Source organism: Dermacentor variabilis, chromosome 3 (assembly GCF_050947875.1).
Source record: "Dermacentor variabilis isolate Ectoservices chromosome 3, ASM5094787v1, whole genome shotgun sequence".
Lineage (NCBI taxonomy): Eukaryota > Metazoa > Arthropoda > Arachnida > Ixodida > Ixodidae > Dermacentor > Dermacentor variabilis.
The window spans coordinates 47,775,565-47,803,149 of record NC_134570.1 but is presented as its reverse complement, the minus strand read 5'-3'; the positions used below and the strand labels follow the sequence as shown (position 1 = coordinate 47,803,149).

Here is a 27,585-nt window from a genome sequence, read left to right as displayed (position 1 = left end):
TCATGCGTTCTCCTTAACAGGGAACTGCACTGTGTGCACCCTCCAATGTGTGACGTTCCTTTATTGCGAACAAGATGTCCGCACGAGCATAGAAACGTAGATTTCGTCGTTTTATGATAAGTGATAGGGCTTAAAACGGCAGTACAATACGGTTTTTACTTAGCCGTACACGGTTCTCCATCAAACCCCTGGCTACATCAAGTGTAGCTATATATGTACGGCGACTCGTACCTTCTACATCCGGTTAGCTGAGCAAGCTCACTTCTTTCCAGGGAGGATGTTTTCTCTAAATTACCCCACAATTTCACTTTGTTGCTTATTTTTCGCGTTGAACTGAGACGAGAGCCAGCGCAGGCGACGACGCGACCTACCTGGCCCGTTCCCAAGTGTGTTCCGCACGGAAGCGAAACTTGACGAACGAGCAACAGGAGGAGCTCTAGATGGGAGGGAGGAGGGGGGGTCGAGCACTAAAAGAAAGGAGGAAGCGCACACGCACACACGTTGCTAGCTACCACGACTTTTCTAGAATCCACGAGGGTTCGCTCGCCGATTAGACAACGAAAAGAAGGGGGAGGAAACGAGGGAGAGAGACCCTAGAGAGGACAGTATATACCGCGTCCAAAGGAGCTGCAATACTAAAGATAACCTCGCCTTTCTTGACGTCATTCGAGATACGCGCGGAAAGTGCCCCCGTCGCGAAAGGACGAAAAAAAAAAAAGAAAAAAGAAACGCGGGGGCAAGTAAGACGATTTTATTTTCGATGCATAGAGGGAGGCGCCGTCTCGAGCTGCGCCACACACACACGCAACAGTCAGTTCTGGCGCGCGAGGGACGCCCCCAATTTCACACGGTCGTGATACCCAAGAACGTTACCCGTACAATCGTTTCTCGCATACTATTTGGAAGTTCAGTGTATACCGTGCGTTTGGTCGTTGCAGACGGAAAACGGCAACGATTATTTAGCAGTACAAGATGGCGGCACCCCAAACGCTTCCGTAAGAGAAATAGCCCTGGAAGGAAACGGATCGGCCGTTCTTCGCGTTTACCACGAAACGCGACAGCACAGCACGCCGCATTTCCTGGCGAATCGCCTTAAACGCCGACGCGCCACCGTTGCGCATGTAGCGCACGCCTCGTCTCTCGTGCGGTGGCAGCGCGCAACGCCCTATCTCGGAGGCTATGCATTATAGCGTAGTTCATGCTATGAACTTGGCCGAACGCGCCTCGCCTGTGCATGGGAAAAGGGCTCTGTATAGAAGCGGCCAATTTTCGCAGACAAAGGGGGCGGTGCGTAAAACATTTTTAAAGTGGAGAGAGAGAGAGAGGGGGGAGAGAGAGAGAGAGACCCCACTTTAAGCAACTTTAAGCCGCCCTTCTTTCTTCTCGCTTAACTCTATACCGAGATGTGAACACGGCTCATGAGAATCTGAGCCGGCCGTTCGCACCCGGAAGGAACTCGTCGAATGGTCACAGTGCTACAGGAATTGGCACGCGTCGTAGCGTCACGGATCCCTGAGCGAGCATTATTGTCCGGACTCTACAGTTTCCTCATCGGTTATCCATCACGCTCACACTCCTCGCGCACGACGGAACAAGCGAGCGGCCCACTTCCGCGACGTCGCTTTCCTCTATCACGCGTGGCTTCTACTCACTTCGCGGCAAAGGTTGGTCCGGGGGTCGCAACACCCGTCAACTAATCATCGGCTGCGCTGCCGTTCTATCGAAAAAAAAAAATAATTAAAAAGCCAGGAAACAGGCCAGCAGATGCACGGCACACTGCAACCATCTGAGCTGTTTCGCTCCGGTTATTGCTAGCCGCGATGCGAGTACATGATTGCTGCTACCTTTTCCTTTTGTCTTATTTCTAGCGGAGACAAAAACAAAAAACAAAAGAAAAAAAAGACAGGGAGCCTCGTGGTGACAGTGATGCATGTTTCACTACACGATTCGATACCTCACCGATTCGATGAGGTGCAACGAAAGCTACGGCCGTTGGCGCAAGCCAATCAGGAATGTGAATCAGGCCGCATGTCTCAAAATGAAAAAAAAAAAAAAATATTCGTTCAGACGGCATGCGAGGATGAGCCAAGTCTTCCCTCCGTGATCCGTCCGTTCAGCAAGGCATGGGCCATTGGTGGCAGACTGTGGCTGTGCGCCGTGCGACCCTTTTGGATCTCGTTCTCGTGAGTGGCTGGCATGAGGTGTACGTAGACCAGGGGCGGTATTCTCGGACGATCACTTTCGGCGATACTGTCACTTTCGAGTGACGTTGTACACGGCGCGTTCGATAATATGATTCGAGCGGTTTCGCCCGACCAGCCAATCAGCGCGCACTGAACATGACGTCTCCGTAACATGTCAGGTAAGATATAAACTGACATATCAAATGTGTCCGCTTTGGGTGCTCTAATGTATGCAGTTTACAGAATTGCGATATCTGTTCTGGGTGGAGAGTAACGAAATTGAAACACTGATTTTTGAAAATTGCATTTAAAAAATTAAGGCCTAAATCAAAATTCCGTTTCCAATAGTCACTATAGAATTTAACTTTCTCTCTCAAATGCAACACATTCCATTAAAATCGGCCCAGTGCTTATACCTAAAAGGCGTCTCGGAGTTTTACATGCATCTGCATAGGCGGCATCGGAGTTGTCCGTGATCGAAAATTTCCGTAAATACTTAGGTATATGCATAAGCCGCGCCTTGCCATATGACGTGCGGTATATGCGGGCCATACTGCCGCACCAATCCATCACTGAAGTTGTTCCATGCCTACTCTTACGTTCTCGACAAAGTTATTCCTAGGCATTTCGACAATGACAGCCCACAAACAAATGTGATGGAACAAGACACCGACAGCGCGCGTCTTTCACGTTAAATATGCTCAGACTTAAACATGAAAAGTACAAAACCGTAACAGAAACCTGTAAATGATGCAATTCATCTGGCGCGGCTGGGCACCACCTCCGGGATCGGCCCACGCCAGAGGCCGCGGCCAGCGCGTTCCCCGGTAAACATTACGCTGCAGTTGCAGGGAGGCGTGAGAAGCACTCGGGGATCTTCGCATGGCTATCGCGGTCCACTCTCGAAAGGCGATCGACTTCCAAATTTTCCATCCACTTTTTCACAACTCCCAGCACCCTTACACAACCATAAGTAACTATAGTAGTGTGCTTTTCGTTCTTTCTTTGCCTACTAAGGCCACGTAAGGCCCGCTACACTCACTCTCCCACTAGAGTGAGAGAAGGCCGGTGAGAGAGCGCGCGAGAACGGCACGAGATTCCGGCCCTCATTTGGCCGCTCTCGCTTTTTTCCTCGCTCGCGCGCTGATGATGCCGGCGGCCGCATCCTTTTCTCGGGACCCCTTTTTCCGTTCCCGGAACGGTTTCCCGCCACCACCAACGTCGCGGCAGCGGTAGTATTTAGTGCGTGTGCTCGGGCAAGGGGCGGACCGAGCAGACCCACCTCCTTCCCCTCCACGCTCACGGTGCGCCGGCACGCAACACAAAGGTTGCAGCCGCGGAGAGACGGTGACTCGACAGCTACACATGCTCTTCACGCTGGGTGCAGTGGGTGCTTCCGTTAACCTCTACCTCCGGTCCATTGTCGCGACGTGCCAGATGTGAGCTCCCGATTCGAATTCGGTGCGCAGGCCCGATCTCGAGGTCGTGTGTGACCGACTGACAAAATAAAATAAAAATATTCGTAAGAAATGAAAAATGAGACGAGAAGAATATAAAAAAAATTAATAACGCGTCGGCGTGTCATTATCTCTGACTCGGAAAACTTCACACTGACTCATCACACTGCGTTTCCAAAGAGGGCGAACACTCCGAGTTGGTGACGCGGCTATATTCATCATTCATTCAAGTGAAAAAGAAAACTTTTTTTTTTTAATGTAGTTGCTATTTCTGCAATACCGACTGTTCTACACGCCTCGCTGTATAGATGCGAGACGGTTATCCTGCCAATTCAGAGCTTGTACAGTGCGAAAAATTTTGCAGATACAAATGGATGGATGGCTGCAGAACTTTAATGAAGGTCCTGAGGTACGCGACTCAGCGCGCTGCGGGCCGCTCCCACGTTGGGACAGTCAGGCCATGCCCGACCGCCGCATCGTGGGCCCTCTGGACAGCCCATAGTTGCGCCCCGGCATCGGGGCTCTTGATAGCGGAGAGCCACTTGTCCTCATTGATTTGTTCTGTGCCTCGTAACGAGGGGCAACGCCAGAGCATGTGGTCTAGGCTAGCGATGTCATTGCAGTGCCTGCAAGAACTAGTGGCATAGGTGTCGGGATAAATCTTGTGGAATAAAGCCGGGCTGGGATATGAGCCTGTTTGCAATAATCTGAGGGTCAATGCCTGCGCTCTATTTAACTTCTTGTGTGGAAGGGGAAAGTCTCTCCTCCCGAGATAAAAGTGCTGCGCAATTTCATTGTATGCGGTCGATTGATCTCTGTTCTTCACCACTGCGGGCCGGCGTTGGAGTTCTCCGTGGTCGCGGAAAGCGAGACCTCGCGCCTCGGAGTGGGCCAGCTCGTTGAGGTTTGTGGGGCCTCCCATGATGGATCCCATGTGAGCGGGGAACCACGTGAGAGTGTGGGTGGGGATGCTTTTGCCGTCGAGGATGCGACAGGCTTCCTTACACACAGCGCCAACGCTGAAGGAGCGGATGGCTGCCCTGGGGTCGCTGAAGACATTGGGATGTTTGTCGTCCAGGAGGGCCAAGGCAATGGCCACTTGCTCGGCCGCACGCGAGGACGTGCTTCGTACCGAAGCGGCGTTAACGGTCGAACCCCTGTGGTTGATCGACACTACCGAGAAATTGTTGCTGTTGCCATACTGGGCCGCGTCAACGAAGCAGCTGCCGCCAGGGAGTTCTGTCGCGCGGCGTAGGAGCGCCACCTCCCTGGCCTTCCTTCTTTCTACGTTGCGCTGGGGATGCATACTGCGCGGGGCGGGCGATATGATTATTCCATCTTTCTGCTCTTTCGGAAGGCCCTGATAGGCGTCTTCGACAGTGGCCGGGGGGACGCCCATCTCCGTTAGGAGTCTTCTGCCTGCCCTGGTGCCGGAGAGCCTGAGAATCTGTGCCCTTTCTCGTGCTTCTGCAATTTCTTCCAGGTTATTATGAATACCCAACTGCAGGAGTCGGTCGGTGCGTGTGTAGTTTGGTAGTCCGAGCGCGCTCTTGATCCCCCTCCTTATCATGGCATTTAGCTTGTCTCGCTCGGCCCTCTTCCAGACGTGCATGGCCGCTACGTACGTGAAATGGCATAACAAGAAAGCGTGGACTAGCCTTATCAGATTCTCTTCGCTCAGGCCTCTCCTTCTGTTAGCTACCCGCCTGATTAGACCGATGACGCTATCCGTCTTTTTTGCCAGTTTGTGAATGGTGATGCTATTCGTGCCCGCCCCTTCGAGTGTCATTCCCAAGATTCGAATGGACGCGACTTTGGGAATGGGATCTCCGCAATTGGTGTAGAGATTAATGTCAATTTCAGTGGGGGGTTTCCAGTTCGGCATTCTTTTTTTTCGAGCTGGAAAACCAGTTCAGTTTTTTTCTTTTTTTCGTGTTGATATGTACTGTATACTGCGTCCTCCCCAGTGTGTATTTGTCGTGCGAAAGGTAAGAAGAGTTCGTTGTTTTTTGATCCCTTGAGCCAGCAAGCCCAGTTTCGAGCTTTCAACTCCTTACGCAATGAAAAAAAAAAGATATAAGAATAAATAATGTTGTGGAGGAATATGAGGACACAGGTGCGAAAAAGCACAGAGACTTCTCGGAAATTCCGCAGCTGCGCTCGACAGCGCAGAAAGGCACGCGGCGGACGACCGGTGCATGTGCTGTGCGTGTATAGACGCACTGTCTTTCGCAGGGAAATATAAAAAACAAAGCACGCCGCATCCCCGCGCGTCTCTCACGTGCGTTCCGCTGAGACCCCAAAAGTGAGTGCGAACGCAATCCCAGGTGCGGCATGGCCCCCGCACGCATTCGATGCTCTCTCGGGGACCAGCGACTTCGCCGTCGCAGCGTTCGCGCTCGGCTGTACTCGGAACAATCGAAAGTGTGCAGGCACCGGGTCGTCGCAGAGGGCTGTCGCTTCCGAACGGCGTTTTTCAACGCCGCTGCGGCAGCTGATGCTCGGCGCAGTGCTGCAGACAAGCAATGCCCCTTAATATAATTATGGGGTTTTACGTGCCAAAACCACTTTCTGATTATGAGGCACGCCGTAGTGGAGGACTCCGGAAATTTCGACCACCTGGCGTTCTTTAACGTGCACCTAAATCTAAGTACACGTGTGTTTTCGCATTTCGCCCCCATCGAAATGCGGCCGCCATGGCCGGGATTCGATCCCGCGACCTTGTGCTACAATGCCCCTTAAGCTCGGTCGCGGAAGGATGGATGTTACGAGCGTCCCCTTTGGAACGGGGCGGTGCGTTGCGCCACCAAGCTCTTGCTACTATACCGCCTAATGTCCTACCTAAGTTAATAAAGAAAAAAAAAAGAAGGAAGAACACTATGAACTCCCACAACCAAATTTTCTGACCCCCTATTGCAAACTTCGCTTTTGTACGTCTCCGTTTTTTTTTTTTTTTTTTTTGTCGTTTCCCTACTTTTCTTCCACCAATCTTCCAACCGCCTCTTAATAATCTCTATCGTGGACATGTATACTTTTCCCCTGCTAAAGCTGAACCCAAGGGCTTCGAGGAGGCCAGTGGTGCCTAAATCGACTGCTGGGCAGATGTCTTCACATTGTAATAAAATATGCCCCATCGTTTCCCTAGATTTACCGCAGCTACTAGGGCTGCGCCACGCGGCCCTCCTCCGGAGCAGTCACCCGATGATGGAAATCTGCGACGCACTTCGGCAGTTCGGTAGTCATGGACGCGCCGAACATCAAAAAAGCGAATAGTAATCGCATGTGCGGAGTGCCGCCGTGCTCAAACCGTGCCCTAGCGAGTGTTCACCCGCTAAGGTATCTTTTAGAATAATTTTCAAGACAGGCGTAACGACCTGAGGCACTAGAACCAGTTACGAAGCTCGTACATTTGCAAGACACTGAATCGCGTACAGAGGTGATCCCACTTGTCTACAGCGATCGAGCCGAGCTCGGCGCGAGGAAGAAACAAATTTCAAGGGACGTACCGAGTTACGAAGAAACAACGCGAAACGCAAGTGGAGAAACGTGAAACCCGTTCAGGCACAAGTACTTTGTCCTTAGTCAAACAGCTACGCTAAATTTCAGTTTTTTCGCTCCGCCGTATACGCTGCTCGAGGCTCTAGACGAGCGTGATCACCCCTGTACGTTACGAGTTTCGTAAATTGTTGTATTATACAGCCGCTTTTTTCTTTAGTTTACATTTGGAAACGCAGTAAAGTTTGTTTCTCACTGCACCGGATTAATTTGTTGAAAACAGGAGCGCTGGAAAAACAACTAACGTCTGTTACCGCTATGCACTTATACGGCTTCGTGGCGGTGAGCATTTTCAAGGCTAGTAACGACATGCTCACCTTTACAGAGCCTGTGCCTTCACGTACTGCGGCGTTAACGCAGTGCGGCGGGCCCCTGATTGCGCTCGTCTGCAGGCAGAGCGATGCGACGCTGACCTCGGTGTCTCTCATGGAATAGTAAGCCGTTGGGCTAGTTGGTTTGACACGATTTTTGCAAAGGGGAGCGCGGAAGCGTTGCGGAAGAAGATGTGGAAGGGAAAGACGCTCATTATTAACGCATCGCATCGATATTTGTTTACCGTTACGCATTCTTGTAAAGTGAGTTCCCATTCCACGCAGTGAAGTCACGTGTGCCGCTAGCATCACTTCAAGGGAGAGAGAAAGCGAAAAAAAATTGGAGCACGCTTAAGCTTCGCCTTCAAGAGTGGAACGCGACAGCATTCCCGTCGACCCGCCAAGGGGTGTAAGACAATGGGCTACGGCGCAGCGACTACGCGCCCCGCATCGGACGCGGTGAGCGTCGAGCAACGCAGCGTTCGGCGCGACAACGAAATGTGCGCCTGAGCAAGCGACGCACGCCTGATCCTTAGAAACAGCTCGTTTCTAAGGCAACACCGCGTTCACTAGAGGCGCTTTTGTACCGCTTTGAAGCATGGAAAAAAAAAAGAAACTCGTGGCTCAGTGGTAACGTCTCCGTCTCACACTCCGGAGACCCTGGTTCGATTCCCACCCAGCCCATCTTGCAAGTTGTTTTTTATTCATGAAGTGCCTCCTGGGATTTATCGCTCACGGCCAACGCCGCCGACGCCGACGACACCGGCTTTTCTGCGACACGAGCTCCTTAACGCTTTCGCGTTAAAACGGGGCCTGGCGTCTGCTCCCCCGCTCCACCCAGAGGCGAGACGCGTTCGCAAAAAAAAAAAAAAAGAACAGGCGCAGGCTACACAGTTTCGGACACCGTCGCAGGGGGAGCATTTACGTGCTGCGTGCAAAAGCTGGCGCATCGCATTACTGCGATGAGCAGTGACAAGCGCTAGCGCATAGAGCATTCATGTAAACGCGCAGCTTCTGACTGTTAACGAGCTTATATATCTCCCGTACAACAGCCGGTCACGACACCGCGGACATCTGAGCGCAGCTTCTTTATTATTTTTTTATTTCTCTCTCTCTCTCTCTTTCCCTATCAATCACCCGGCGTCCGTCGGAACATATGCGACGTTCGCAGCAGCTGTTGCAACGCACGGCATCGGCGGGCGTCGATCAGGCGGTTAGAATATATCGGTCGCGGTAGCCGAGAGAGAGAGAGAGAGAGAGAGAGAGAGAGAGAGAGAGAGAGAGAGAGAGAGAGAGAAGCGATTCTTTACAATGAAAGGAAAGAAGGTTGACACTGTCTTCTGCAGCCCTTGAGGGAGCACGGCTCAGCGAACGAACGACTCGGGAGTCCGTGGGAGGAGAGAGAGAGAGGACGCAACGGAGTCGAGCCTAAGGGGAGAGTCCACGCTTGCGCGAAGAAGCGGCACAGCTGTCGTTGGCCAACGCGACGGCGGTGCACAGGACGCGAGCAGCGGGGCGCGGGACAGTTGTATAACGATGTCACCGCGTCGCCTCGGGGCCTCGTAGATGAAGGAGGCGGAAAGGAGGCCGCGGCGGACACACTACGCGTGCGCGCGAAGTTGTAGCGGCCTACGCCGCCATCCGCTTCGGCGGCCAGAGAGCACGAGCGAGCGAGCGACGTCTCCGCAGCTCGCGTGCAGTGCAAGGAAACGGCGAAAGCGCGCGCACTGTCGGCCACTCGGGAACCGGAACCAAGCTGCGCGTTTCGCAGAATAATATGACGAAGGCTTGATCGATGTGCTTCGCTAATCCTTCCGCGAGACCCTTTCAAACGAGCTGTCCTCCAGCACGAGGGGGATTATAGTATAGCAGACAATCGATGGAACTATTTATTTAGTTTTCAAGCGAAGCCCTTTTGCCTATTCAGCTCTCCGGGATTTTGGCGCGGCTGGACGGTGATCGGTTTATGGCCGAGTAAACTGGGCCGACCGCGGACATGGTGTGATCAACACCGTACTGATCGCCGAAGCCATACAATCAAAGGCTTCGGCGGGCCGATCATCACACCATACCGTGCCCCATGCGTGTTGTCCTCGCAAAGGGTTTTGATCTGGTTTGTGACGCGAGCCGATCTTGGAGGCAGTGTAATTCTGGTAATGCTATCGCGTTACAGATGCTTATGTGTAAAGCACGTGGACGTAGCTTGTTTGCCTTTTTCTATACGGGTTTCGGCCTCAGCAGTGTCTGGCCCAATATACACGTGCCGGTGCATGGGGGGAGGGGGGGGGAGAGGGTCGGCCCACATACAGCTGTTGCGCGGGAAGACAAATACGTGCAACATACAACCGCGCGCATCACATGTTTCTGCGCATAGCATTGAACTGAAACGACGCAGCAAACCTTCTATTAACGTACAGATTCCAACAAGCGCGTTGAGTATGTCGTAATGTTGATTTGTGTTCTCGTTCCCGGTTGGACGACATGCAGCTTCCAAAGCGCTGCGCGGAGCTGGCGAGACAGGGTTACGTATACAGTAAGTACGTAAGTACGTAAGTAAGTAAGTAAGTAAGTAAGTAGCACGGAGAAGCGCACGCTTGTAAGTACAGCGGCGCGAATAGCGGAAGCAGACGCACAGCAGGGCGGCCAGTTAGGCAAACAGGCTGGACACGCCGCTCTCTTTTCCTCGCCACCCTCTTTACCCCCCGCACAACCATTTCCTCGGTTGCGCGTCTCGATCGGATGATGACCCGATTAATTATTATCGCCAGATCGGCGAACATCGCCGCCGGCCACCGCGGGGGGGAGTACACGCTTTCTCGCGCCTCTGCATGCCGTCGTGTGGCGGCCATCCCCCCTCCACTGCGGGTGAGTGAGGGCGTGCGCTTGCGTGCTTGCAGACGCTTGTCCTCTATTCTAAGGTCTTTTATTCTTCAACAAGCACACTCGTTGGTGGTTTGTGCGACGGCTATTGTACTATGCGGAAACAGATGGCAGTAATCGTCGCAGTAACACTAAAAAAGGGACATTAAGTCAAGCTCTAAGCGAGACGGTTATTCTTTCCGCGAAGTGTAGCCTCGTACTACAAAGGCAGCAAAGAGGCAGACACAATACGACGTGAGGTGCTCGTACCGCCCTGATTGCAGTACTTGCGCCAAGTTGAAGTGACACGTCATGCATTCTGACAGCGGCTAGCCGTTCGGCCCTAGTTTATATCGTTAAGGAAGGGATACTTTGTGTTCTAAATAAACAAAAGACGCAGCCTATTGAGCTAGAAAGCTTTCAGAACATTTCCCGAAACAAATAGGAGAAATGCAATGACATCTGTGACGTCATATAGTGAGGTAGCTGCACGGAGGTTCTGTTTCAAAATTATTATTATTATTATTATTATTATTATTATTATTATTATTATTATTATTATTATTATTATTATTATTATTATTCCTTGTATAACTAAACTAGAAAAACATGCATGGTTTTCATCTTCACTAGCGATCAACCCTTTACGCCTGGATAAACTAAAATGGTGTTTTGAAAGAAAATTAAACTGTTTTAGTCTCCAATTTTAGTGTCCCCTGAAGGGATTGAGAAATGGTCGCCCCCAGGGCACGAGCAAGCATGGAACACCGCAGGAGTGTGTCGGACAATGCGAGGCTCGTGCGAACCAAGCGAAAGAAAGGAACCTACTCACGCAGAGCGAAGCAAATGCCTGCAAAAGCTGAAAACTAAACAAGAAGGGATGTTATTTTTCTCTCTTTTCTTTCTTTTTCCTTTTTTCCTCCAACGCACCGAAGCATACGCATTGCAAAGCGCATGTTCAGCGAAAAAAAAAAAAAAAAAGCAGGGTCTGCTATACGTCGGCCCGTAGTTTGACGATATGGGCCGGCATATATATTACCACGCAGGCACGTCGTTGCTGGCGTTTCAGAACACCCAAGGTTTCGGGTGTCTCGTTTCCAGCGTACGTCCGTTTTCCAACTGCGTAGCCTGCCAGCGCTCGTCAAGTGCGTACGCGCCGTTATAGGAAGCCGGGGACGTCCGTTGCACTTCCGTTCGCGCCTGAGCTTGGATTCAGTTCAGGCTGCGCTTGCTGAACTTCAAGCTAGGCCAGTGTTCTGTGTATTTCACTGGCGAGCTCACTAATCCCATCGGCGTAGTACAGAACACCATCTAGGGTTCAGCTTTCCGACCTGTATCTGTAGGTATACTCTGCCTATTCTACATTGTTTTTCTAAATGCTGGCCCCCAATCCTTCTCAGTAAATTACGAATAATACTCTCGCAAGTGGCGATAACGGAGAACGTCGAGCTGGCCCAGAACGCTACCGTGAGCGTGTAATCAGTGTGCAATGGCAGCGCGAGAGAGCGCAGTCGCTGTACATTGTCAATATCTGATCCATGGAGGAGCTGCATGGTTATACCATTCATCACCTTTGCATGTATGCTGCGACAAGTGCACAGCAGAACGCTTTGGCCGCCTTCATCACGTCAACGTTATTCCGACTGTAAACCGACGAATAACCGTGCAGTGTGTGTCCCGGCTTCGCTCGCTTGGGCGCCATGGTTAGCCAAAGGACCGCGCACGTGTTGAATGACAGCCTCGAAAGATACGCAGCAATGCCATAGTTCGATCTGCCAAGATAAGAAGAAGGTCGAGCGGCCGTGCTTCACTGGGAAGCTCGCACTACCACTTACGCATCTTTTTTATTAATGCGGAAGCCTTAAGTGGTTCGTTCAATGGCTCATACCCAGAAAAAGTGGCGTCTAGTCCACTGAGACAAAAAATATCATCAATAGGAATGGCTCATACACCTGTAAGCAAGCAAGGGTGCAATGGCTCAATATTAAGAGACGAAAGAAAGAAAAAAGGAAAGAAAGAGAGAAAGAAAAGAAAATTAGGTAGTGCATTAGGTGCTCGCATGTGTCGTGGATGAGGTCGACCTACAGCGCGATGCGTTTACTTCACACTGCGGCTCGTTATGTCTTGGAAGAAGTCTGACCCCACCGATCGTACAACTGAATGCATTGTCACGTGCGTCCAGCAGGCTCACGCCTTCACGTGTCACAGGAGTGCAACATGCTGCCGAACTTTTCTTTATTTTTATTGAGATGAGAAAGGTTGACGAGAGAGAGATAGAGAGAGAGAGAGGGGGGAGAGATCATAATAGCAGGGCTGAGCGGTCCGCCTGAATCAAACTTCTGACCTGTCCCTCACCATTTCGGTAAGGGGAATCGGAGCGTGAAGAGAAGGAAAGAAAGGTGTGGATGGAGTGAGGGTGAGAACGGTGGTATTACACGAACAGCGAATACTTTTCGAAGGCTCAAATCCAGACCACCGTGGCAACATTATGCCGACGTCGAAAAGGGCCCGGCCGAGCTCCCAGGAAAACAGTCTCACGCAAAAGCTCCGTTGACGAGCTTTTACGAAGGTGCTGTCGGTGACTGTGTTTCCATGAGATATACACTGCGCGGGCAGGCCGCCCAACACGTAAAGGAGGACGAAGACTTTGAATTGACCAAGAGCGGCCTGTATGCATCAACAACAACAACTTAACCAACGGACGTCTCAGGTCGACGCCCCGACGAACGAGTGACGTATCCTCGTCGTAACTATGACGTCAAAGCCTTGACAAGGATTTCCATTCCGACGGTGGCACGCCCGGCCCCTTACGAAAAATTTGGTTACAGCCTGAAACACATCCCTTATCTGCACCCCCGTTGGGGACGGTCGGGTAGCACGTATCACTTGTTGCAGTTATAATAATATTTGGGGTTTTACGTGCCAAAACCACTTTCTGATTATGAGGCACGCCGTAGTGGAGGACTCCGGAAATTTTGACCACCTGGGGTTCTTTAGCGTGCACCTAAATCTAAGCACACGGGTGTTTTCGCATTTCGCCCCCATCGAAATGCGGCCGCCGTGGCCGGGATTCGATCCCGCGACCTCGTGCTCAGCATGCCCAACACCATAGCCACCGAGCAACCACGGCGGGTCACTTGTTGCAGTTGACCACAACGAATGCACGGTGCTTATGCGCGCACGATAACTTTCGTGTTTGGTCGCGCGACGTAGAAGGTCCTGTTCGGCACTGCTAAAACTCACGACTAAGGATCGTTAGCGCAACGAGCGCAGTGACAGTTTAAACGAGGGAAGGAAGAAATATTTAAGTTAGTTCCTCGGCCGCAACAAAGATGCAGCAATAGCGCGCCGCATCGAAACAGTCTTCCGAACAAGGTTCGTCGCCCGTCAGCTAATAGCGCCACGTATACGATGACTCACAATGTGACATACAATGCAGCGCGACGCGGCTGCATCCTCGGGAATTCGCTTCCGCGGCGCGCGCCGCAAATCTAATTAGTATTCGTCAGCTCTCGGCGACGGCGCGTGTAATACGTCAATGCAAATGCTCGCCCGAATAGCAACTGTTCGCTTATCGCGGTGCATAACCGTCATATACGACATAGTCGCGCTTAAACCCCCCCCCCCTCTCCCTCTCGATGGCCAACCAATTAGGCACGTCGCCTTGCAGTTTGCGCACTCGAAAATACCTGCCCAAGCAGCGCATCGGCGGTTATAGAGCAGAAACCTTCGACCATGTTTTGCGCGCATGCCGGATTATTCACTCAGTGACCTTACTCTGAAGGGGTTTATTTTCGTCCGATACTATTCTTTCCTTATCATCCGTTCCGCCGAGCGGCCGATCCCGGCAATATCACGAGCGCGGTTTCGTTCGAGTCGACGACAAGGAAAAAAAAAAAAAGGTAATGATAAGAATGTTTACGAAAATGTGGCCACACTAGCTAATGGGGACGTAGTCAACCTTTCTGTTGTCCTGGGTTTTAAAAACAGAATTAATGGGAAAGGCGAAAGGTATAGCAGCGGGGACGACCGGAAGGGGGAGGGGGGGGATCGGTGGCGTAAACGATGGGAACCCACATTATGAAAATACGCTATTCTCTTAGGAAGCGCAGCGGAAGGATGAAAATAACGTGCTTATGGGGACTAGCCACCGCCGTATGGAAAGGGGTGGTCATAAGATCAACCAATCAATCAATCAATCAATCAATCAATCAATCAATCAATCAATCCACCCAACCACCGCAGGGGGTACACGAACTTGGCCTGCGTATACCTTTTGCGAACGCCGTACACAGGCGTCATCTTGAACAAGAAATGAAAACAAAAAAATGCGACGCCTCGACATCAGGGATCGTGTAGCGCGCGCATATTGCGGCGCCCACGTGACGATCGACGCCCACCAGACTCGCTTCGTGTAACAGCCTGCCGCGTTGTACGGCCGTGTCCGTCTACTGTATGCGCTATATAGCTACGCGAGAGACCGATGTGCGTCCGTGCAGCCGTCCCACGTGAGCACATACGCGAAGCTTGCGGCGAGGGAGAAAAAAAAAAAAAGCGTAATGCGCTTTAATTCGGTCGCCCACGGATTCTGCGATGCGACGGGGACTGCCCGCCTTGCGGGTGACCACACACACTCAACACATGGAAAGAAAGAAAGAAAGAACGCGGTATTTTGGAGGATGCTTATACTTCGTCACCTTGGAACTGATTTGGGAATGGTGTTGCTCGGCCGTGAAACACCTTCGTCTAGTTTCGGTGCGATTGCGCAGTTTAATTCAGACACTTATTTTTTTCTCCCTCTCTCTTTTAAAATAAATTTATCCCCCAATTTGCTTGATCTTTTTTTTTTTCATTTATACCTTTACTTTCATTAATCTACGCTCCCCAATTGCTTTTTTTTCTATATAGTAACTTCCAACCTACACTCAACTTGAGTTTCATTTCGACTACACGTAAATGTAGTCTAATTTCTTATAACAATGCTGCCCCATGGTTTGGCCTTCGATGAAATTAAGAAACTCGGAGGCATCAGATGGTGTCAGCGGGCGCAAGGCAGGGGGTAATTGGAGATCGCTGTCGCTGGGTGGGGGGGGGGGGGAGGCCATTCGTCGTGGCAGTGGACATAAATGTGCCGATGATGCCTATTTACCCAGATTAAGCATGTGTCATCACCAGGTTAAGTAAGTGCCCTTCACCACTTAATAACTTGTTGCTGCTACTGCTGCAAGGTCACTCACTGCCCCCCGACGTCGCCGGGAGCGCATTGCTTGTTTGCGTTGACGCCAGCAGGTTGCTATTGGAGGGTGCCTTATCTTACTCGACACCTTTCGCGTGTAGCCTGAACACGGGAGTGTTACGCGCCGCGTCATCATCATCATCATCAGCCTGGTTACGCCCACTGCAGGGCAAAGGCCTCTCCCATATTTCTCCAACAGCCCCGGTCACGTACTAATTGTGGCCATGCCTTAATACCGGCTTACGCGCCGCGTACGCCGGTATTAAGGCACATGCCAACACTCGAGTACCGACGACCCTTTACGAAGTTCGAAAAAACTTGATACTCTCGTCTGTCTCGACGATGGCTAAATAGATTGGCGCGCGCAAACTGGGAAGGGATTGCCTCTATATTAAAAAAAAAAAGTTAAACAGCCATACTGAACGACAGATATAATACGCAAAGCTATCCAGGACTTCCATCAAAATAAATGAGCAGGTTAATGTGGTGATCAGTATAACGAATACCGAAATATGGTAAACTAACACCCCTCCCTTCCATTTCTGTCTTTTTTTTATTTATAATACCTCGTCTGACGAAACATAATTAGACCAACCTCCCCTTACTATACCAACAGTATACGGTGCAGCCGTCCCTGCTGAAATATTTCATACGAACTCCAATAAGGGTGTGCGAATAGTCACTTTTAAGCCCGAATCGAATAGTCCCCAAAGCGAAGCGATTCACATATCGTGTACTTTTCAAACGGTTTTCCAATAATGAGTTCTAATAATAAAAAGATGCCAGTATTCTTAATGTTAACAATTCTCCGTCATTACATAGTACGCTATGAAGCGCTGTTCATTAAATGCACAAATGGAACATTAGGAACAAACAAGCAGTTTCTTCGCATGCGCAGGGCTCTTCGGAGAGCGCGAATGATCGTTGTACGGCCTGTATAAAGTATGTCTACCTCAGTGACGCAGCCTACGTGTCTATTATGCCCACGGAGTGAAAACTTACCGTACTTTTGCTGCAATTGTACGTTTATTTGGGGGCAATTCACTTTTCGAAATATTCGAGACGCATTCGTTATTCGAAAGTTCCGAATTTTCGCCCACCCCTACGCTCCAACAATTTTATACGTTTTCCATGAAGATCCTATGAAAATTGTTCGGAATCCAGACAGAATCTGTACGGATTCCATAAGAATTACATGGAAGGCATGCAGAATGATTGCAATGGCATGCGGAATGTTTCAGCAGGGGTACACAATTGAACTGCAAGTGTGCAAGAGCAGCAGCATCGTCCGTCGGTTTTTCGCGCTGTTGTCGCGTCTCGATAACGGAATATCCACTATACAATGAGGCAGTTCGCGACCTCATACGTCACAAATTACGCGCATATAGCGAAGGGAGCAAAGTTTACGCGAATCCTCCCTCTTGAACGTCTGTTCGTCCGCCCGTCGAGCGTAAGCATACGTCACTTAGCGATCAGGACGGACAGCGCCGTATTGAGACAGCCATGATAACAAAAATAAAAACGCTACCACAATAACGGTCCACCGACAACGAGAAGCGGTCTTTTACGGTGCTCAAGAAAAAAAAGAAAATAAGAAGGGTCAAGTGCGCCTCAATCCTCAAAGGTTGTTTGACGTCACCTATAGAAGACGAGGGCGGGGTGGGAGGGGGGGGGGGTCGTACCTGTCCCTAAGATAAAAAAACAAATAAAAGGGATACTAGATAAGGTGGTTGAGCGACCCCTGCCTGCAACTACGTGTTCCTGACTTTCAGAAAAGCTGAGTTTAATTGAGTGCATCGCGAACGGCATGAACACTTCACGTGGTCGATCATGATTGATAGATCGAAAAGTGACGCGTACGGAGATCACGGCCCATCACACCTCCGCCTTCCTGAGCGCTCCGGCTGCGTGCGTCAGTCACGTGGTTCTATTTATGTCCGCTTTGCTTTTTGTTAAAGTACACTTGCAAATCACTTCCAAGGCGTATGCGGGTCCACTCACCTATATTATCGAAAATAAACAGGCGTATTTAATTAGGGTTTTTTCGCACTGACGACACGCGCAAAGTCGCGCGACCAAGTCGGTCACATATACGAGCGGAAACGGTCGCTTTGGTCGAAAAGCGACTGTTCTGGCTCACGCGCTCGCCGGTGTGAATGGGCTCTGACTTTTATGGATCTCCAGGGCGGGGCATGATTAACTGGCTTCATGAAAACAAAATCTTGAAAGGATGCTACCAGCCGCGTAACAAAACTATTCAAGGAAAAATTGTAGACGATGCGTTGAGAATTAGAAACACCACTATCAGGATTAGGTATCTCACGCGAGTAAATGGCAATCGAATTGAGATTAGCATTAATTAGTCTTAACGAGCTCAGCATAAATGATGCTCGCTGCTACTGCGACGGTTATAGGTGCGCGCAGGACAGTGATAATCCGTGAACTCTGGGATAAGGCGTTTGTCTATAGCAGCGCACCTAATTAGGTTGACGCATGGTTTTCTGATAACGCAATTGATCCAAAGAGGAGCGCTTTTGCAGTTACTCCGCGTTAAGGTACTCGACTTCAAAATGATCGTCATGAACGAGTCAACGTTTCTCTTTTTATTTCCTCTATTCTCGATTTCCCTTAGTATGTGCTTGTCATTCGACAGGCTTGAATAAGTACAGCCAGCCACAAAAACTTACGGGACATGAATTACACGGCAGAAAAGAAAGTGAATTCCTGCTACTACAGTTTGAAACTGAATCCCAGAATGTGTGCCACCTTGCTTCGCGGAATTTCACCGCCCCCCCTTTTTTTTCTTTTTCTAGGCCGATTGTGCATTACATAGATCTGGTGATTATTTTCCATTGCCGATATCGCGTGACAAGCATCGAACGGCACAGACAGTTGTCGCAAAATGCTGCCGCGAACTCCCCGACAGCGTCGCGAAACAAACTTCGAAACAAAAGTTAAAGGGGGAAAAGAAAAAGCGCCGGCTAAAAGCGGGCACCTGAAAAGTATCACCTGCTTCCAGTAATCCATGTCGCCTCAACGGTTCGGGCGCCGGGCCGTCGGAAAAATCCGGGATCCGTCCGCGGGCTTGCCCCGGGCGAGCACTTTTCGTCGAAGCACCGGCACAGATCGAAACAAAACCGCCGAAGCGTGGTCCAGCCGTGCACCGCCCCGGCACTAGAATGAATCTCGCACAAACCGCCGAGTCCTCCTCCTCGCTCACTCGTTCAGGCAACGGTGAAAGTGTTTCGCCGAGCACACAAATACGTCCGTGGTCGACCGCTTAGCGCGTGGTCCCATCACGCCGCTTCTCCTTTCGGCATCCGAGTGGCTGGCTTTTTGGACGGACGCTGCACAAACAGCCCACGTGAAGGTCGGCACCGCTCCAGCAGAACTGGCGCCCGGGAAAACTTGACGAGCAAAGGGGGCAAAAAAGATCAACAACGGGGGGATCCGCGTGGTACGCAAAAAGAGCGAGCAAGGAACACGAGCGGAGACGGCTGGCGGTGTGACTGACGCCGTGAACTTAAACTTGGCGGTGCTTCGCCGCGCGGAGAACTAGCAACAAGAGACACAAGAAGTCGCGAGTGGTCGTCTCCCGAAGCGGTGTGTGTCGCGCGCGCGGGTAAACGGGAGTCTGCGAGAAGGCGTCGTTGTTGCAGCAGCAGCAGCAGCAGCCTGTCCCAAAGCGTGCCGCACGCGGGCGAATTCGCGACTGGTTTGGAGGAGCAGCAGCAGACGACGACGGAGTAGCAGACGGCGGCGGTCTGGATTGAACGATCAAAAACATCAAAAGAAGAAGCGCTGTTGCTGCGGCTGCTGCTGGAGGGGGAGAGCGGAGGGGCGGCAGATTGCAGGCACACAAAGATAAATACGACGAGTGGCGGCGGGCAGGGAGGGAAGTGGCGCCATCTGTCCGGCTGTTTTCGCGGTGCGGTCTTCCACAGCCGCCGGCACCACAACAGCCGCAGTGGGAAAGGAGAGCGTCGTCGAAGGTGCGCGCGGTGCTCCGCCTGCGTGTATTTGTTAACTTCGCTTTCATTCGTTCGTGCTTTCATTTTTTTTAATGCTGTTCTTTTGTGTTGATTCCTGACGTTTCTGGTTAAGAAGAAGCAGGTTTCCTTCTATACTACACAGGTCCCAACTTGCATCCCCTCTTTTCTCTCCCTCTTTCGCTTGCAAACGCGAGCGTAAAGGAAAAAAAAAAAAAAAAGAGCCTTGTTCCCTCTCGCTCCTGAAGCTGGGATGGGACCGACGGAGCCTAACGCACTCTTTGCGGCGCCTGTTTTGGGAGATGGTGAAGAACGAAACTTTGTGGCTATATTTTTCTCTCCTTTCTTTGTAGAACAGAAATAGAGCACTCCTGTGTCGTATGACGGGCTCGACACTAGCGTCCCCGCGGGCGACGGGATTATGCGCGCCCCCATGTCTCGCCCGTATCACTCTTGTATGTAGTTCAGCGCTTTTCGCTTTCGTTCTTTCGCATGGATCCCTGTTTACTGTTGCACTTTTCTGCGCATGCCTCGACGTAGAATAACGCAGGAGGGGACCTTGCGAGCAAAGAGAGAATAGGAAAGAAGGAATAGAGAGAGAGAGAGAAAGCAAATAGGGGAGCTGTCCAGTTTTGTCGCTGCGGTCTCTGGAAATTCGTCCGTTATGATGAATGTTTGTTGTAAAGAAAACGTCAGAGATTGCGAAGCCGTTCTGGAGGAAAAGAAAAGTAATAAATTTGTACCGATACGTCCGCGTGTGTCCCGAGGCAGATTTCTGCCTACGTGCCTGTTCGGAAGAAAGGAACACAAGTATTTTTTGGACACATGAACAAGATATCGGTTATCTACTTTGTCTTTTCTCCCCTCTGTTTTGGTTCGCTTTTAATATGAGGAGTTGCCGCGGCTGCCGTATCGTTTTTGTAATCTTTCATTTTTAACGATGTTCGCATTCTGTGTGGTGTCCACTCTGTAGAATAGAGAGATACATATAGTGGGAAAGCTGAGAGGTCCGCCTGAATCAAAGTTCTGGCTTACCACGCAACATTGACGAAGGGAGACGGGAGTCAAGAGAGAGAGAGAGAGGTGTTGACGATGAGAGTGAATATGACGGTGAGTGAACTTGAACAGCAAGGACTCTTCAAAGTCTCAAATCTAGACCGCTGTCGTGGAAGAGTCGATGAGAGCCTTTACGACATCACGCCGAGAAGAATCCGTCCAAGGTCTCTATAGAACCTTTTCAGACAAAGGTCGGTAGGTAAACTTGATGAGCAAATGCTGTACCAATGATTGCCTATATATGCACAGCATGTCGCGGACAAATGCACAAGACGTGTTCTGTTGTCTCGCGCATGCCTCGCAGTCCGGACTGTCTGCACGGCCAGCAAGGTGTAGGTATCGCCGAGTGAACGGCGAACAAGCTTGCGTAACTTTTGATCGTGGGCGGTAATTTCGTTTGTATGTTTGGGTCGAGTCCGGAAAGCTTGCGTCGATGACGGTGAATCGGTAGCGTGGCATTATTGCGGGCTATCTTTGCCGCTTGGTCGGCCAGCTAATCTTCATATTAAGCCACAATGCCCAGGAATCCATAGAAGCGCTATATGGAAAGCCCAGTTCTCAGGGTGGGGATTGGGAGGTCAATCCCATCGCTCGTAATCAGTTGTCAAGATTGGAGTCGGGCATGAATTAGATGGCAGCTGGCCCATGCCGTCGTCCAACTTATCCGCGCTGAGGACGTTGTTGAAGGGAATGACTGCTTCTCATCGAGAACGAGGAATATGGGTTTATTTACAGTATCTACATAAGGACGTTGCAGTTCATCAGTCTAGCATGACTGCGAGAGAAAGAGCACTAAGCAGCCGCACAACAGCGGTTTATAAACACTCGGTCCTCAATCGATCCAAAGGTGAGGGAAACGTTCGACCAGCCATCGTAAACGAGCCGCCTCTCTGCGGGAGGGACACACACACACTTCCGCACAGGTTCACGGTCCCCACCGACGTCAGACGGTCTTCGCAGAGCTCGGGGCTTACGTCAGGAAAGGCATACCTTATTCCCCGAGCTGACCCCCGCAGCGCGGCCGCCGGTTGTCCATTGTCTTGCGTCTTGAAAGGCGCGTGGGAAGGGGCCTCCGAAGAAGTTCCCTCGGCAACTCCCCCGCTCACAGCAGATCGGCGGTGGCGGGTTCAGTCACAAAGCCTGGTTTGTCGAACTCATCTCGGCAATTCCGCAACGCAGATTGGCGGACGCGCGCATTGTCCTGCGGACACAGTAGACTTAGTGACGCCGTGTGGCTAGAGGGTTGCGGTGGCGTTCCAGGAAAAGTTGACGCCGCTGTCGCAACTGGCTGGCAAAACTTGCACCTCAGCAGGCCGTTCTTAACAAGGGTGAAACCGTGTAACCTTACCACGTCTTGAGCAAGGAGATAATAAGGCCCCCGTTTCAAGGTAGGATCGACCACTTGCAGCGCTGATTTCGCGTCGCAAAATATAGTCCAGGCTTGAGGCGGTTGATGCGATATAAAAACAGACTGCTTCACTGGAGAAAGTATTTCAAGACCACGCCGAGAACAGCAGCGCGATCCAAGTCGCGATAATTGTGACAAAGCAACATGCTGATAGTAGAGGCTAAATGCTATATAGTACTCGTGCTTGAGCAGCGACGCATACAATGTTCTTAAATTGCTGAAACAGTTAACATGATACTTATCTGCGGTTACGCGACACGGTGCATTACACAGGTTACAAGACACAGAGATCGGGCAGAAGGAGCTATAAGACGCTTTTATTTCGCTCTCGCATGTGCCGTTCTTAGTGTATATAACTCGATTCCTTTATAAGCAGGCTAGGTGAATATCAGTCGCCGCCCCGTTTCGAAAGGAATGCCAAAAAAGTCATCGTCTTATCACTTCGGCGTCGCCGACACCTGTCATTAGCAGTGCGAATGAAAATGAAACTACAACCCAAGCGACAACGACCCCGTGTCACGTCTCCTCGCCGATTGTCTGAGCCCAGCCTCAAGAGGATTCGCACTCCTGCCTGATCTCGGTCACAATAACTGCCCAGTCATGATAAAGCATGCGCACTTCGACGCCTTCATACCTCGCGGGAGCTCTCTTGCTTCGTGATGTAGACGACCGGAAAGTGTCGCGGAGAATGCGCATCGGGTCCCGCCCACTTTGATTCCACCGCTCGATATAGGTCACGTGTTCTGTAGCGCCGTCAGCTGTCGTGGAAATCTTCACCGCTATAGGTGAAGAACCCGTGCGAGTGGGAACTGGGACTACAAAGGCACGCAGTCACGTGCTATGTTGCGATTCGGCAAGGTGGTCCGGGCTGCCTAAACATATATGGCAAGTTCACCTTGCTTCGAGTGAACTGTATCCTAAAGGAGCCAATGACAGAGCTTAGAAAGTTTAGTGAGATCTCATCCTGAGCCACCATTCAGTGTGATCTCAAACATCACACCAACGTTCTAGCGCTGAGGCTCCGGCGCGAATTTTTTTTTTTTTTAAGAAAAGAAACGGAACTTTCATTCGCATTTTCTCTTCTAATAATCAACCTATATAACCATGCAACTACTCAAAACGCAGTTTAGATATAATACTTTATCTACATGTGTGCACTCATTTAGCGTTTCCTTCTATAGCGTCCCTTTAATACTGGCATACATGTTCAGCACGAGAATGTACGCACGTGGTAGGTTCAATGCTAGCTTTAAATATGCGCGTAACTCGGCAGAAGTATCGTAGCAAAACTTTTAAGTCGGACGCTAGCTGCCCGGGACACTTATTCATCGGGACCCCACATCAGGACGCGGAACTGCGCGCAAAGCGAATCAACTCTGCTAACGTCGACCAAGTTTCGTAGTAAAAAAAAAAAAAAAAAAGGTCGACATCCAGACAAATAAACCAAAACCCCTTCGACGACCAATCAGTGTTATTTATTTCCGCCTAATTTTGTAGACGAGAAGCCGCGCTGATACGCACGGGTCGGAGACGACACGAGCAGCAAGGACAGGAAATCGCGACCCAGTCGGTGAAACTGACAAGACGAGAAAGAAAAAGAAAGTTAAACACGCAAACTGTACTCGAGCCACACCCTTGCCGAGCGAGCGTCTCGACAAGGGGACACGCATCGGTGATCGAGCCTTCCCTAACCGCGTCGCGCCCTCCCCGGAACACCCCACGTCGCGCCCCATCGAATGAATGCAATGCATGGATGGATGATGCGTGCGTTGTCTGAACGTGCGTGGCCGTGAGAGCAAATGGGTGGAGGTTAAATATCCGCGGTAAAAAAATGCGACTCAAGGGTTAATGCGGCGTGTTTATATATATGTAATGAACGGGACGTATATAAAGGAGCGAACGCGCGGCTTCTTTCTGGCAGTGCTGCCGGTAATATCGGGTCATCGTCGAATATGTATACCTATCGGCAAGAGGTCGCTTCTCCCTCGTTCCATTGTGTTGGCGAGAGGCGCCGTGCTGTGCGCTGCAGCGTTTGTGAGAGTTGCTGTGCCGATTCACAGCAGAGCGCATAGTATGCGAGTGCCCCATCGTGGGGTGTATACCGACATAACTCGAGAGATTAACGCGATCGAGCCGTATACCGTGAGCCCGAAAAGAACCGCCCCACGCACAACCCACAGCATAGGTGTAGAACCGCTTCGAAAGGAAGGAAGGAAATGAACTTTATTCGAGGTCCTGCAGGCCACGAGAGCTTTGGGGCTCTCGTGGAGTGGGCGTCACCCACGACGGAACCGGGAGGTTGAGTTTCCTGGCGGCGTCGTGGACCTGCTGGACGCCGCACAGTTGGGGAGCGAGTTCTTCGCTCCGGATTGCTTCTTCAAACTTGCGCTTGTACGGTTCGGAGTTTATGTGAGGCTGCGGGCACGGCCAGAGTAAACGATAGACGTTAAGGGATGTATTGCGATTGGTGCAATAAGACTTTTCGTAGAGCTCAGGCATGTAATGTTAGGTGTTACGTGGCACATTCTGCTGTGTTGTTGGAGTCGGGGCGTTTAAGTGCTTGTTTTTCGCGGAAGCTCCGTGGTGTCGCTGTATGTTTCGAGTATACGAGGAAGTCCCGCGTCTCGATTATCTCGAAGAAACTTCGCTACCTGACGCGACCACTGCAAAGCTCTTAAATAGTTATTGGAGGTCACTCTCATTGTTAATAAGTAATAGGATAAGACATGTACGTGAATCTTCTTGCTGTTCAAAGTAACTGTAACTATAACTGTAACTGTAAGTAACTGTACGTGCGTGCGCGCCATACTATATAAAGGGTGTTTCAGCAAACACTTTCAAACATTCTTTTAAATATTGTCCGTGTCGGATAGCACAATTCTAGTCAATGAGCTAGTCTACCCCAAGAGGCGGACGTTACTTGCACAACATATTGAAATGCATAATCGGCTAATTAACAAACTAACTAATTAAGTTTGTAACTAGTTACCTTACGGCACATAATGCAATTTTCAAATTCCAGCGGGTGAGACTGCGAGGCATATCCACTTGAAACGAATCGTGTGGATAACATTAATGTGCGCCGTGAAATGAGCGGTAAAAATGCAGTGTCGTTCCAATTACTTTCTTAACAAAACGTCGTTTCATGCATTGAAGCACACAAGTAACTGGAACGCCAACGCATTTCTCCGCACAGTTCGGGAATTAATTTCTCGAAACTGGTGTTATCCTGAGAAGTCGTTCCAAGTGGATCCGCCTGGCGAACTCCCCAGCTAGAACTGCACCGTAATGTAATCAGACAAAAACTTAATTAGTGATGTTTTGTTAATTAGCCGATAATGCATCTCCATTTTTTTTTTGTTCAAGTAATGTCCGCCTCTTCGAGTAGACCAGATCATGAACTAGAATTGTGCTATCTGTCACACATAATTTTTAAATATTTTGGAAAGTGTTCGCCGAAGCGCCCGGTATACACACACCCCTTCCCCAACCAACCGCGGGGCCGCGACGGGACCGGCTGACCAGCTCAACCGCTGAGGACCAGTCCCGACTGGTGGGCAGGACCAGACTGGCGGCGAGGGGCCGTGACAAACCGAAACCATTTTTTTCTGCTCAACTGGCCATAAAATGTAATCATCAAAACAAAAAAAAAACTATGTCAATTATTAACATACTTTTTCTGTTTTCTTCTGCGTTCTGTTTCTCGCTTTTCTTTTGTATACCTAACATTTTTGTTGTTTATTGTTGCTGTTGTCGAAGGCTTTTCCCGTCATTTCACAGAGAAAATCGTTGCGTATATATAGCCTCCTCCTCTTATGATAGCCGCCCCATTTCATGAAGTACAAAAGATTCAAATGTTAAGAGGTTGTTTGTGATAGACCATACAAGTCCAGATAAGCACGCTAGGTAGAACGCTGCACGGTGTATAACAACACCCTGCGAAAAAAAGAAAAAAGGAAGAAAGAAGAAACTCGGCACTATATACGACACATCCGAGCGTCAATTCTAGCAGTATTTATATATATATATATATATATATATATATATATATATATATATATATATATATATATATATATATATATATATATATATATATCTGACCTCCCCCACTTTCCTCTCTTTGCTCTCTCTCTCGGAGTGGCATGACTCGTCCGGAGAGCAGGTGTATCTTTAAACAACAATTAAAACCAATTCACATATTCACCGGTTGTATGCGTGTACTTAAGTGGCTAGCAAACCCTAATTGAATATAGTATAGACACGAATAAACTTAATTTCCCTCAAAGTATTGATGACAAGTAATTTTCGTTTCATGATAGGGATCAATTCTGTTAAAATCAAGAAATGGTATCTCTTTCAGCGTGAACAGAAAAAGTTACCCACCTGCGGTAAGTTGTTTTGTCATCGACTTTCAATTCCATTAATTTCTAATTTCTTTATTTCAATTAGTAAGTACAAATAATATCCCCTGTGTTGTCCTTGATGTCTGTTTGTTGGCTTCTTATGATATAAATTTCCATGCCACTCACGTAGGGAAGAGTAGTCGTCCCCATCTATAGGTGGCAGCATCTGCTTATTTATTCACGCTGATAAAAAAGAAAAAGAAAAGGCCAACGTCTTAGTGACTTTATCACCGCTTTTCCGTATAGGGTACGTTTTATACATCTTTCCTGGGCCGATCACGGAGATTGTGCATGGCCGCGCCGATAAAGTTGCATCATTTTCAGGTTGGAGTTTTATTATTGTTTCGCACTTTTAATATTTAAGCCTGAGAAGATTCAAGATGAAAGCCATGCACTGCCGGTGTTTTGTTTCATAGCATTTGTTTGTGGATTGCCATTCTCAAAATTCTGAGGAATAACTTTGTCAGAAACGTAAGACTTGGTATGAGCAACTTCAGTGATGTAATGGTATCGCAATACAACCCGCATATACCGCATGCCATATAGCATGGCATGTCATATAGCATACATACACCTAAAGATATACAGAACTTCAGAGCGACGATGACGACAAAAATTGGCTTGCAGCGTTCATATAATTGCTATAGCAATTATGAAAAGTGAATGAAGGTGAATTAAAGTGGATCGTGAAGATCAAAGTGAGCAACGGTTTTCAATTGTGAAAAAAGGAACGACGGTGAGTTAGAATACTGCTAACATACGCCATCAGGAAAAGCCCCCAGAGTTGCTCTGGCTAGTCTGCAAGTTTTGTCTTCTTATCTAATTTGCATTATAAACAACACTAACATAAAAATATGCAGAAATTTTTTTTAGATTCCATCACATTCTTTAAAGTAACAACTCCACAAGTGAAGTGAATGTGCCTGAAAAAATAAGTCCCGAAGCAAAAAGTCTATCATTGCCGTCAGCATAGGTGGTCGCTTGCTAAAACCGCTTGTAACGAAAACGTAATACTGCAATACTTTGGGAGCCTACGTCTTGGGATCCATGTCTTGGCTCTCCTAGTAATACTATTGACACGCATACTTCTTCATTAATGCGAAAGCATTATATGCCCCGCGAGGA

General features: G+C 49.7%; 1 protein-coding gene across 3 annotated transcripts in view; it reads right to left on the bottom strand.

Annotated features, from left to right (window-relative positions):
- Myo61F (unconventional myosin 61F) overlaps positions 1-27,585 on the bottom strand; it is a 189,632-nt gene that overhangs the window by 112,331 nt on the left and 49,716 nt on the right. Inside the window, exon 1 of one of the 3 annotated variants that reach the window (XM_075684970.1) lies at positions 18,611-19,394. The exons of 1 other annotated variant lie outside the window; for it this stretch is intronic. In XM_075684970.1, the coding sequence (XP_075541085.1) occupies positions 18,611-18,628 (18 nt within the window). In that variant the 5' untranslated portion in view covers positions 18,629-19,394. Of the gene's footprint in view, positions 1-18,610; positions 19,395-27,585 lie in introns of those variants that run through there. One more of the 3 variants, XM_075684969.1, reaches the window with a different exon arrangement.